The sequence below is a fragment of the Cyprinus carpio genome, chromosome B2, assembly GCF_018340385.1.
Source record: "Cyprinus carpio isolate SPL01 chromosome B2, ASM1834038v1, whole genome shotgun sequence".
Taxonomy (NCBI): domain Eukaryota; kingdom Metazoa; phylum Chordata; class Actinopteri; order Cypriniformes; family Cyprinidae; genus Cyprinus; species Cyprinus carpio.
This window is the reverse complement of record NC_056598.1, coordinates 27954891-27967796: the sequence shown is the minus strand read 5'-3', so window position 1 is coordinate 27967796 and position 12906 is coordinate 27954891. Positions and strand designations below refer to the sequence as shown.

At 37.4% G+C, this 12906-nt stretch overlaps 1 protein-coding gene across 1 annotated transcript in view; it reads left to right on the top strand.

Annotated features, from left to right (window-relative positions):
* hecw1b (HECT, C2 and WW domain containing E3 ubiquitin protein ligase 1b) overlaps positions 1-12906 on the top strand; it is a 32644-nt gene that overhangs the window by 7913 nt on the left and 11825 nt on the right. Inside the window, 12 exon segments of the mRNA XM_042718994.1 lie at positions 1439-1514; positions 2351-2520; positions 4472-4614; positions 4763-4863; positions 5584-6744; positions 6880-6981; positions 8216-8366; positions 9601-9713; positions 10302-10423; positions 11295-11480; positions 11569-11703; positions 11819-11921. Of these exon segments, the coding sequence (XP_042574928.1) occupies positions 1439-1514; positions 2351-2520; positions 4472-4614; positions 4763-4863; positions 5584-6744; positions 6880-6981; positions 8216-8366; positions 9601-9713; positions 10302-10423; positions 11295-11480; positions 11569-11703; positions 11819-11921 (2563 nt within the window).

Below are 12906 nucleotides of genomic sequence, written 5' to 3'. Positions count from 1 at the left end.
CAAGCTTTTTACTCAAGTAAAAGTGTAAAAGTACTGGTTTCAAAACTACTTAAAGTATAAAAGTAAAAGTAATGTAAGGAAAAAAAAATGCCATTAAGAACATTTAGCTTAGGCCACGCCACAGGGGCCTATTGTGCACCACCCCACCTCCTCAAAAAACATTTTTCTAAAGGCCATAGGCCATAATGACTATAATGTTATATTAAAATGTTCATGTTGAAAAATTTGGGATGTACTAGCCTACCTGTTTCAGCCGCATATATGCCCATTGAAAATGAATGCACTTTAGTACAATGCAAATGCAAATAAAGAACTAGAGATATGATGACTAGTTGTCTGTAAGTATTGTAATGGTGCAAAAAGTCAAACTTCAGAGGCATGTCATCAATAACCTTTAATGGAATGTAAATGTACATCCAAGCTCAGCTGCAGGAATCTGCGAGGGCAATGGACAAGAAAATTGGTGTACCCAGGGCAGGCTTAGTAACAATTACCCTTGTATGGTTGTTTATATACAATAAACATTAGTGCTGTCAAAATGAATGATTAATCCAAGTGACTAATCAAAAAATAAAAATGAAAAATAACTCATAATCCTAATACCTTCTTGATTGATAGCTTCCTGTATTCGCTACATACGTCTGCTATGTCCAGTGTGGGGGGGGGGTTAACGAGTTACAAAGTTGGTATAGCCTACTTATCACAACATTGTCAATCGCATTGTCAATCGCAAACGACGCTAATTTATTCAAACGTCTCGCTACCGAACTACCTACAGTAGCTTAATTTTTGGAGAAAAAAGAGAAAGCACCCATTTGATAAATGAGCCAGTAGTGAGAAATAATAACTTTTAAGAAATATATTTTTTGATAAACGAACCCAACACTGGCTATGTCCTTGCTGGAGTGTGATGATGTGAATTGTGTCATGTGCAGGTGCGATGGATCGCGTACAAACCAATAGGGTGTCGGAATGGTATATGTTTATACTTCTCATCCAACCACAAACAAATTCACTTCATCCGGATGGCGCGATTCATCTTGATAGTTTTTTTTTTGTTTTTCATTTTTTTTTTATTTATTTTTTTTTGAATGGTGACAAGCCAGAATGACGAGGCGAAATGAAATAGCTGTAATGAACCTATTTTTAAGATGTAAGGAGTAGAAAGTACAGATAATTGCGTCAAAATGTAAGGAGTAGAAGTAAAAAGTAGGCTGAAAAATAATTACTCCAGTAAAGTATAGATACCCAAAATTTCTACTTAAGTAAGGTAACAAAGTATTTGTACTACGTTACTTGACACCTCTGCCCAAAACATATAAGATAAGAAATGTTCTGTCATAGTTTATGATCAGGTATTGCTGCTGATATTATGTAAAATGTGTTTACTGATTCCAGTGAAATCTAAGACATTTTACACTGAACTTTCTGCTTTGAGGTGTTTAAGCCGGTGGCCACAGATGACTTACCTCAGAGTCGAGGCAGCAGAAGACTCATCAGCTTCTCTCTCTCAGGTTTGTGTTGTGTAAAAACTGGCATGACCAGACAGTCGATCATTAAGCTTTATCAATATTTATGGGGCTTCTATATTTAGTGTCTTCAGATGATTTCATGATTGATCCACTGCTTTCAATCAGCTGTAAACAACTATAGGAACATATTTACCTCAATTACTTGTTTCTTCCACAAGGTGCTTTTTGGCTAATGGTGTTCAGCTTTGGAGAGCAATTTAGAGATTTTTAAGATGCTAATTTGGTCTTGGTCATCACGTTATATAATGAAATGTTCTATCCTATAATATTCAGTTTTTTCTTTCTTTCTTATATTATGTTCTGTTTTAATCCATTCTGGTCTATTCTTTTTCATTACTTGAAATTGTTTTTTTTTCTGTTCCATTTTTTTATGCTATATTCTGTCTTGTTTTGTTGTGTACTGTTTTGTTTTATGTTGTTTATTTTGTTCCATTTTTGGAATGTTCAGTTTTTCTTAGTTTATTTTGTTCTATTCTGTTTTTCTTTGTTTATTTGTTCTATTTTTGTATGTTCTGTTCTGTTATTGTTTTGTTTTTGTTCTGTTCTTTATTTTGTTTATTTGGTTCCATTCAGTTTTGTTCTCTTCTGTTGTTTATTGTTTTATTTGACTCTGTTCTATGTTATTTTGTTCTGTTTTAATCTCTTGGATATTATTTTTCTATATTCTCTTCTGTCATAGTCTGTTCTATTGGACTGTATGCTACTTGCTTCTCTTCTTTTATATGCTGATGTGTCTTTCTGTGCCGTTTTGTTTTAATTCAGTTGTATTTTGTTTGGTTCTGTTCTCATTCATCTCTCTGTTTTTATGTTGTGGGCAGATTTCCAGGCCACTGGGCTAAAGAAAGGCATGTTCTTTAACCCCGACCCCTACCTGAAGATTGCCATCCACCCCGGCAAGCACAGCATCTTCCCTGCCCTGCCTCACCACGGCCAGGAGAAGAGATCAGGCATCGTCTGCAATACCATTAATCCTGTTTGGCAGAGGGAGGTATGGGAAGCACACAAACGCACACACACACATTGGATTAAACATTCTTATATTAAAATCCTTACAAAACAATATCTGATTCCAGTGTTATTTATTCACAGACGTTTAACCCAACGCTACCCTTCTGTGCTTTGAGTACACACGGGGTTTGTCATGTAAATCCTATATTCTGCAAATAAACTTAATGCGTCACTGCAGAATCACAAATACAGCTCACTGTCCTGTTGACTGACGGATAGGATTTTGTTCGAATCTTTTTCTATTTCCATTACACAGCATGTCATCCCTGTAGAGCTTGGAATTAAGAACCAGTTCTATTTATAAAAATAAAGGAACTGTATGATTTGCATCACAAACAATATCATTGGTCTACAACAGCCAATAATACTATATATAAACATTATACAGTACCTTTGAAACTTTTGGGATTTTTTTTATGTTTATGAAAAAATATCTTATGCTCACCAAGGCTGTGTTTATTTGATAGAGTAAAAAACATATATACAGTAAAATCAGTAATAGTATGAAATATTATTACAGTTTACAATAACTGTTTGTATATGTTTTATAAAGTAATTTATTCCTGTGATGCAAAGCTGAATGTTCAGCATTATTACTCATTCTCAGAAATCATTCTAATATGCTGATTTGCTGCTCAAGAAACTTTTCTTATTATTATCAATGTTGAAAACAATTGTGCTGCGTAATGCTTTTGTGGAAACCACAATACCTTTTTATTCAGGATACTTTGATGAAAGTTCAAAAAACAACACTTGTTTGAAATATAAATCTTTTGCAACATTATAAATGTCTTTATCGTCACTTTTGGTCGTTTTACTACATCCTTGCTGAATTAAAGCAGTCATTTATTTCAGAAAAAACCTTACTGACTGCAAACTTTTAAAGTGAAAAGTGAGTGAGTGACGTGACATACAGCCAAGTATGGTGACCCATACTCAGAATTCGTGCTCTGCATTTAACGCATCCAAAGTGCACACACACACAGCAGTGAACACACACACACTGTGAACACACACCCGGAGCAGTGGGCAGCCATTTATGCCCAGGGAGAAGTTGGGTGTCGGTGCCTTGCTCAAGGGCACCTCAGTCGTGGTATTGCCGGCCTGAGACTCAAACCACAACCTTAGGGTTAGGAGTTAAACTCTCTAACCATTAGGCCACAACTTCCCCTACTACTTTTTGAACAGTAGTAGTATATGCATATGCAGTTATTATGTATTATGTGGTGCTTTCTCAAAAGTACTTAATCCTTAAAATAACTGCAATCATTAAACGGATTCAGAAATCATCTGATTGGTGCGGATGAGATCACCTGGATTTGATGGGATTGTTTTCATGTTGTAGAGTGGCTGTTTCTGGCTGATACTGCCACTAAGTGCTTTTATTAGATTAGAGAAGAGTAGAGGAGATCGTCTTACAGCAGTGGATTAAAAAAGGTCAAGACGTGGAGAATGAATGACGGAAGGCAGGTTTGTTTCCTTACTATCACAGGGATACTTTTTGGTTAGTGCTACATGTCTTATAGGTGATCGTAATCGCTAAATTTCAGTCCTTAATTATTATAGGTTCAATTAAATTAAACTAAAATATTGATGTTGATGTTGAAGAAAACAAAAAGGTAATCGACATGCAAAACATGAACTACCCATACAAGCACAAACGTAAGCTCCATGCCAAATATGAACACATGAATATTTGGTTGTCTTTTTATGACCATTTTATCTGTTCGTTTTTAGTTTAAGGCTTTTGTTGCATAAATAAAAGGCATAGTCTTTTACACCAGCAACATCCAGCTTTGATGAAGGACGACTACTCACATTACATTCACAATCTTTTTAAAATGCACATTTGTTTGATTTGTTTAGGTTATGAGGTTTGTTTGTAATGATTGTTGTTTCTTCCTCTGTGTCTTTGTATTTCCTGCTCATAGCGCTTTAATTTTGTGTCTCTGCCCACCGATGTGTTGGAGATCGAGGTTAAAGACAAGTTTGCCAAAAGCCGACCCATCATAAAGCGTTTCTTGGGCAAGCTGTCTATGCCGGTGCAAAGATTACTGGAGAAACATGCGATCGGGTATGTGCTCAAAAAGATAAAGAAGCTTGCACTTAACTTAAGAAGAAAAATAGGCTCTTTTGTGACATTTAGAAATATGGGCTTAATTTGTTATGCTAATGAGTTGAAATGCTAATTTTGAGGTGTTTGTTCATGATTTTTGTCGTAGTGATCGAGTGGTCAGCTACACTCTGGGTCGGAGACTTCCAACTGAGCATGTCAGTGGGCAGCTGCAGTTCAGGTTTGAGATTACATCCTCCATCCATCCAGGTAATAGCAGATTTTTAATCTACCTTTTAATGAATATAAATCATTAACACGTTCATACAGTCTGCTACGTTAAACAAAGAACTTTAGATAATAATGACAGGCTGATATGGAAATTTCAGCTGTTAATAAATATTATTTTTGTGTTGTATTTTTTTATCATATCAGTTATCTTAATATTATGTTATAATAACTGATAACATTATTGATATTAAAATTAGTTTGCAAAGGCATCACTATGGCAGGTTTGTTCAAAACTATACATACTAATCTTTGTCAGGCAACTCAATTAATGTCTCAAATCAAGTAGCTTGTTAAAGATGTACTATTACTTTTCAAAATCTGACCTCACAAATAAAAACAAAAACACACAACCATTTAAAAAATTTCTTTTCATTTTCCTTATAAAAATACACTACCATTTAAAAAAGTTTGGTTTGTATTATTTTTAAATGTTTTTAAGTCTCTAAAGTTCACCAAAACTGCATTTAAATAAAAGAAAAGTTAAAACAGTAAAAAGTTTTCTATTTGAATGTATTTAACGGTTTACAATTCAATGCATCCTTGCTGAATAACAATATTAATTACTGACCTTAAACTTTTGACTAGTGATATAACAATAAAAAGTCACATGATCACCAGTATATCATGCATGCTTACAAGCTGGTATTTTTGTGTATACATTATGTGCATGTAGGTCACAGGTTTCTGTCCTCTCCACAGATGACGAGGACATGTCTCTCAGTACAGAGCAACCATTGGCTGCAGCAGAAGCTCAAGTCCAGCCTCAGGCAGAAGACACCATGAGTTTGGACCAGGGGGCCCCAGAGTTGCCTTTAGATGAAGAAACGGCTTCTGTGGAGATGCCCATGGACGTTGAATCAGCCGAAGCTGAAGCTGCAGAGGAAGAGCCTTTAGAGGAAGAGCAGCAGATGCATCCGGAGCAGCAGGAGGAAGCAGCAGCAGCCGAGAGCCCAGAACAAATGGAGCAAGAAGAGACCAATGTTGAAGTGGAAGAGACGGCCCGAGAAGAGGCAGAAAATGATAGTGCCTTTGCCGAAGGCCCTGCAGAGTCTTCAGGAGATCCTGCTGGAGTCGAAGAGGAGGCCATCTCAGAACAGCAACCAGTTTCAGAAGAACCAGATGTGGATATAGAGGAAGGCTGCTCGCTGAGGATCAGAACCACACCGAGAAGGAAGCCGCGGCCTTGTTCCCTACCCGTGTCTGAGCTGGAGACAGTCATCGCTTCAGCCTGCGGTGAACCGGAGACGCCACGCTCCCATTACATCCGAATCCACCACCTGCTGCACGGCCTCCCCTCCTCCCAGCCTCAACCAGGAGACGTGGCTGGACCTGAACCCGACCGGCCACCGGGCGTAGAAGAACAAGAGGAAGACGAGGAAGAGGGTGCGACCCTTGAGCCTCACACTTTAACACCCAATGGCCCTCGCAGGACGCTGCCCCGCAGCCGCTCACACGAGCGCCTCTCTGACCTCATTCAGATGCTTGATGGAGATGGGCAGCCGCTCGGGGCTGAGGGACAAACCACAGGTCAAAGGTCATCAGGAGAAAGCGAGTGCGATTTGAGCCCGGTGCCGTGCTCCAGTCACATGGTGCAGAGGGCCTCGGGCCCCGTGCGGGCGCCGTCTCTAGACAGCACACGGCGGTCAGAGAGCACTGTGTTTTCCTCACAGGATGATGAGGATGAGATGGACAGAGTGAATGGCATTCTGGGATTGGAGGCAGAGACAGGACAGGGCGCTAAGAGCCGGGAGCCAGGGGACGGGAGCTGTCAGTGGGAGGAGGCACCGGATAGTCACGTCCAGAGCCCCCACGGCATTATGGGTAACGGAGAATCACCTGTAGCTGGACCAAGCAGCAGAAGTGAGTAGACTTCTATTGGTAGAATGCATAGATCGTGTGTTTTTATTTAAAAAAGATCTGGATTTCCCTTTCACGGACTTGTGATAGAAAAGTTTCTATGAAGAATGGCCTGGCTTGTGTTTGTGGTGTGTTTAGGAGAATGTCCTTTGCCTTGTAATCATCCTGCAGTGAACCAGCTGCCCGCCCTGCGGCCCGACCCACATCACTATCCCACCATAGACGAGCCGCTGCCACCGAGTAAGTTCTGCCATACAATAACACACTGTACAGTATTTACAGTCTTGTCTCAAAAAATTAAATGGAGGTACTACAGGTGAATTGCCTATGGATTATATATACTGTAGAGTTTTGGTGAACTTTAGAGACTTAAAAACATTTAAAAATAATACAAACCAAACTTTTACAAAATGCAGTTTTTCTTGGAAAAAAAAGAAAAAAAAAAAAAAAAAATATAATGAATACATTTGTCATTGAATTGATCAAAAGTGACAGTAATATTATAATACATAATATTTATATATATATAATGAATACATTTGTCATTGAATTGATCAAAAGTGACAGTAATATTATAATACATATTATAATAAATTTATATATCTGGGAATGCTAAAGTAACTTTTTTTTTATTTAATGGTATTGTATTTTAAATAATCATTATATCAACTGATGAATGAAACATGATTTTCAAAAAAAAAAAAAAAAATAAATTATATGCAGTATAATTTAAAATGTATAATATGGGGTCCTGTGTCTATGAAGCATCAGATATTATGTTATTATGAAAAAAATGTTACTTCATGAAAACGTCTATAGATTTCTTCATTTGTGAAAAATGATTGTTGTTATTGCATTTTGCTTTCCAAGTTTGGTAACTGAAGTTGCAAAATTTTGCAGCTAATCAAAAAAATATAATTATATAATATATATAATATAATATAATATAATATAATATATATAATATAATATAATATAATATAATATACAATAATCGTTAAAAACGATCCAAACGTATCACTTTCTCCTGGTGTGCCTGTCCTCATATTTTTCATTGCATTTCAATGCTGTGTAGAGTCAAACTACAACTGCCTACACACAAGCAACTTTCATATCAGACTTGAGCATCTCCAGTGTCACTCTCACTAACCCACACTGTGAGATTTTAGTGTTGTTATAAGTAATTCTGTGACCCACTAATGACCGTCTGTCACTTCGTCACGCTACTGTGACTTGTGTGTGTTTATGTTAAAATTAGTCAAATCTGAAACATCCTACACTGAGGGGATCTTTGGGGCATTTACGTAATAAAAATCACATGAAGGTTTTTGTAAATAATGTCCTAATTAGAGAGATCCACTATCATTTTTTAACTTATCAGACTTATTTGAAATACTTCAATATTTTTGCCTGGCAGACCAGAATATCGATTTGGGCTTTAAATGTGTGTGTTTGTTTTGTTTGGCACACTCAGACTGGGAGGCCCGTATTGACAGTCACGGTCGTGTGTTCTATGTGGATCACATTAACCGGACCACCACTTGGCAACGGCCAACGTCCGCAGCAACGCCGGATGGCCTGCGCAGGTCTGGTTCCGTCCAACAGATGGAGCAGCTCAACAGGAGGTAAACAACACTGTGTTTTGTGTGTATAGCAATATTTTTACACTTTTTTTCAGCAGTAATCATCCCATGTTTAGGCTATTGAACTATATTACTGTTATTATTAATTGTTTTATTCATTTTTAAAGATGTATTCATTGAACATATGTGTCTTTTATCATTTAACGCTTTACAAATATATAAGCATTTTAAGTCAAGATACATTTGAGATGCAAAATGACACAAAATATTAAGGGCTAGATTTATTAACAACATGCATCAGTGCAAAACCCTCTTTTAGGGTTTGCAAAAACAAACAAACAAACAATCAAACAAAAAACAAATGCTGTCATGATTTACTGAAGACGTGAAGTGAAAAAAATGTTGTGAGAAAGTGTGGGCACAGGTATTTTTGTGGATGACTTTATTTCACATGAAATGCATTTGTAGGAGTTTACCTTTCAGAGGATGCAGAATTTATTGGAGGAGAGTATTTAAATGAATAATGCAACATGATTCACTAAAACTTACAGTAGTCAGTTTACTGGTATTTGTGCTGTTATTTAAAGCATGAAAAATATCTTTCAGTGGGGTAAGAAAAATAAACTTAATTCAAAGAGGAAACAATTGTATTTTTCTTACCCCATTAACAGATTTTTTTTTTCTTGATGTAAGCATATACCTCACTTAATTTTGATGCATTACTGTAAATTTTGAAACTGTGGTAAAATCACAGTATTGTTCAGAATCAAATGGTTTGTATTTAGCAAAGTATGTCTGACTCTGTTGCTGTAGTTTAGCAAAAAATGTGTAACAAAATATCACAAAAAATTTGCCAAATAGGCACATGTAGCAATAAAATCTAAAGCAACCTTTATGAAAATGCTCAAACCCAATGATTCATTTTCCAATGATTCACTTTTTTGGGGTCAAATGCTGCAATTTTCTATAAACCAAGCATGTTGACATGGGCTTTTAAACATGCACTCTTTTGCCCCCTATAGGACAAAAATATAGGTGCTTCATCATGTTTCCATTTAGAGTGCAATTAAATGCTGTTTATTTAATAGTCCACATGCAGTAGATGGCAAATTTAGATAATTCTCAAAGCACACAGCTTTACTGAACCATTGAGCAGCAAAGGAGTTATGTAAGTGAGGGGGTTTGGTTGGAAATATTCATAAAAGATTCTTTACAATAGGAGTGGTACTGTACCAATATTAGTGACTAATAACAGCAATACACGGGTTCCTATCAGGTACCAGACCATCCAGAGGACGATGGCCACAGAGAGGAGAGAGGAGGAGTCAGGCAGCCCCCGCAACGAGAGAACAGCCAACACTGAGACAGACTCGCCTCCACAGACAGCCGGTAACTTCACACTCATCAAACATAATGACATGTCTCATTATGTCATACTTATGTCAGTCAAAACTTGTTTTTTTGTGTTGTTGTTTTTTGTACAATCTCCAATGCAGAAATCTCTTTTCTAGACTATTTGATCATTTGTCCAGCTACCAAATAGAGTATAATTTTCTCAGCTCCATTTTACACATTTTACCCTGTTTAATTCCATTTGCAGGAAAATGTGAAAAAACCTTGCAGATTCCATCTGGACCTGGCTCATTTGCATATAACAAATGTAGACCGTAACCAATGGCTGTCAAGTGTAAAAAAACGCACTTAAAATTAGCATACGCGGTTTGCTACAAATCAGGTCTTCTAAAGCCATTTCATAGCTTTCTTTAGGGAAAACTGACTACCAACTAAAATTAAAGTCATTGGTAACTCAAAAACATGCCTTTTGAAATCTACATGTGAGAACGTCTCATATAAATAAGTACTATTGATAAATAGGAACTAAACACAGAACTTGTCAGTGTGGTAGGTTTGACCTTGCAGAAGAATAAACATTTGTATTCTTTTTTTTCATTTTAATTGATATTTTTGTCTTTTAAGAGTTGAGGAGAGACACTCCGTGTTCTCCGGGTCACTGTCAGAAGATCACGTTACTGCTGCAGAGTCCAGCAGTCAAATTCATCACTCACCCCGAGTTCTTCACTGTTCTCCACGCAAATTATGTGAGTTTCCACCACACTACACACTATTCATTCATTCTCCCTCTAAAGATCTTTCAAAATTTTGGGGTCAGTAAGATTTTTCTTACAGCAGAAAATTAAGTACAGGCATTTATAATATTTCCAAAAATAAAAAAAATCATGATTTCCACAAAAATATACAGCAGCACAACTGTTTTCAACATTGATAATAATAAGAAATGTTTCATGAGCAGCAAATCAGCATATTAGAATGATTTCTGAAGGATCATGTGACACTGAAGACTGGAGTAATGATGCTGAAAATTCAGCTTTGCATCACAGAAATAAAATACAATTTATAATATATTCAAATAGAAAACAGTTATTTTAAATTGTAATAATATTTCACAGTATTGCTGTTTTTACTGTATTTTTTATCAAATAAATGCAGCCTTGTTGAGCATAAATGTTTTTTAAAAACATTAAAAAATATTGCAGACCCAAACTTTGGCAGTGCACATGTTTTAATTAAGAAGTTTATGCTAGTGTCATGTTAACATTATCTTTTTTTTGGTTCTGTCAAACGATTAATTGCATCCAAAATAAAAGTTCTCGTTTACATTATAAATCTATGTGTACTGTGTATATTTATTATGTATATATAAATACACACACATACAGTATATATTTAGAAAATATTTGCATGCATATACATTTATATTCTTATATTTTATATAAATATATTTAATATATAAACATAACATATTTTTCTTAAATATATACATGCATGTGATTGTATTCATATATGCATAATAAATATACACAGTATACACACATATATTATGTAAACAAAAACCTTTATTTTGGATGCGATTAACCATTTGACAGCACTACTTTTTTTTTTTTTTTACAGGGAGCGTATCGTATGTTCACAAACAGCTCGTGCCTGAAACACATGGTTCTAAAGATCAGGCGTGATGCCCGAAACTTTGAGCGGTACCAGCACAACCGTGACCTGGTGACCTTTTTAAATAGGTTTGCTGATGCTCAGCTGGAGCTGCCGCGGGGCTGGGAGATCAAAACAGACCCGCAGGGGAAGGTACCTCACATCACGCTCTTCCTAACATCTCACCTCACTGTCCGTCAAGCCATTACTTCAACTGTCTCTCCTTCACTTTTCTCCGCAGTCGTTCTTTGTAGACCACAACAGCCGTGCCACAACCTTCATTGATCCCAGGATCCCCTTGCAAAACGGCAGATTGCCCAACCACCTGACACACCGCCAGCACCTGCAGAGATTACGCAGCTACAGCGCCGGAGAGGTCAGACACACTCACAATCTAGAGACAATCTGTCTCCTTTGACATCATACGGTGCTGATTTCTCCTCATGTAAATGATACAGAAATGACGGTTACATAATTTATTTATTCAACAGGCATCTGAGGTGTCGCGCACCCGAGGGGTGTCCTTGTTAGCCAGGCCTGGAAACAGCCTGGTAGCATCCATACGAAACCAAAGCCAGCAGGAGCCAGTGCCATGTTGATGGTCGATGTTGCTAAATACAATTTTTACAAAAACATACTCCTTATCCATGCTAAAAAAAACACGTGCATAAATATTAGGCAAATGAGTATTTTGACCACATCATCCTCTTTATGCACTAGTTGTCTTACTCAAGCTTAGGCTCGAAAGCCTCCAATTAAGCATATTCGGTGATGTGCATCTCAGTAATGAGAAGGGGTGTGGTTTAATGACATCAACACCCTATATCAGGTGTGCATAATTATTAGGCATTCCTTTCCTTTGGCAAAATGGGTCAAAAGAAGGACTTGACAGGCTCCGAAAAGTCAAAAAATAGTGAGATAATCTTGCAGAGGGATGCAGCACTCTTAAAATTGCCAAGCTTCTGAAGCGTGATCATCGAACAATCAAGCGTTTCATTCAAAATAGCCAACAAACGGGTCGCAAGAAGCGTGTGGAAAAACCAAAGGCGCAAAAATAACTCCCATGAACTGAGAAAAAGTCAAGCGTACAGCTGCCAAGATTCCACTTGCCACCAGTTTTGCCATATTTCAGAGCTGCAAACATCACTGGAGTGCCCAAAAGCACAAGGTGTGCAATACTCAGATACATGGCCAAGGTAAGAAAGGCTGAAAAACGACCGCCACTGAACAAGACACACATGCTGAAACGTCAAGACTGGGCAAAGAAATATCTCAAGACTGATTTTTCTTTTTATGGACTGATGAAATGAGAGTGAGTCTTGATGGGCCAGATGGATTAGCCCGTGGCTGGATCAAAGGGCAGAGAGCTCCAGTCCGACTCAGACGCCAGCAAGGTGGAGGTGGAGTACTGGTTTGGGCTGCTATCATCAAAGATGAGCTTGTGGGGCCTTTTCGGGTTGAGGATGGAGTCAAGCTCAACTCCCAGTCCTACTGCCAGTTTCTGGAAGACACCTTCTTCAAGCAGTGGTACAGGAAGAAGTCTGCATCCTTCAAGAAAAACATGATTTTTCATGCAGGA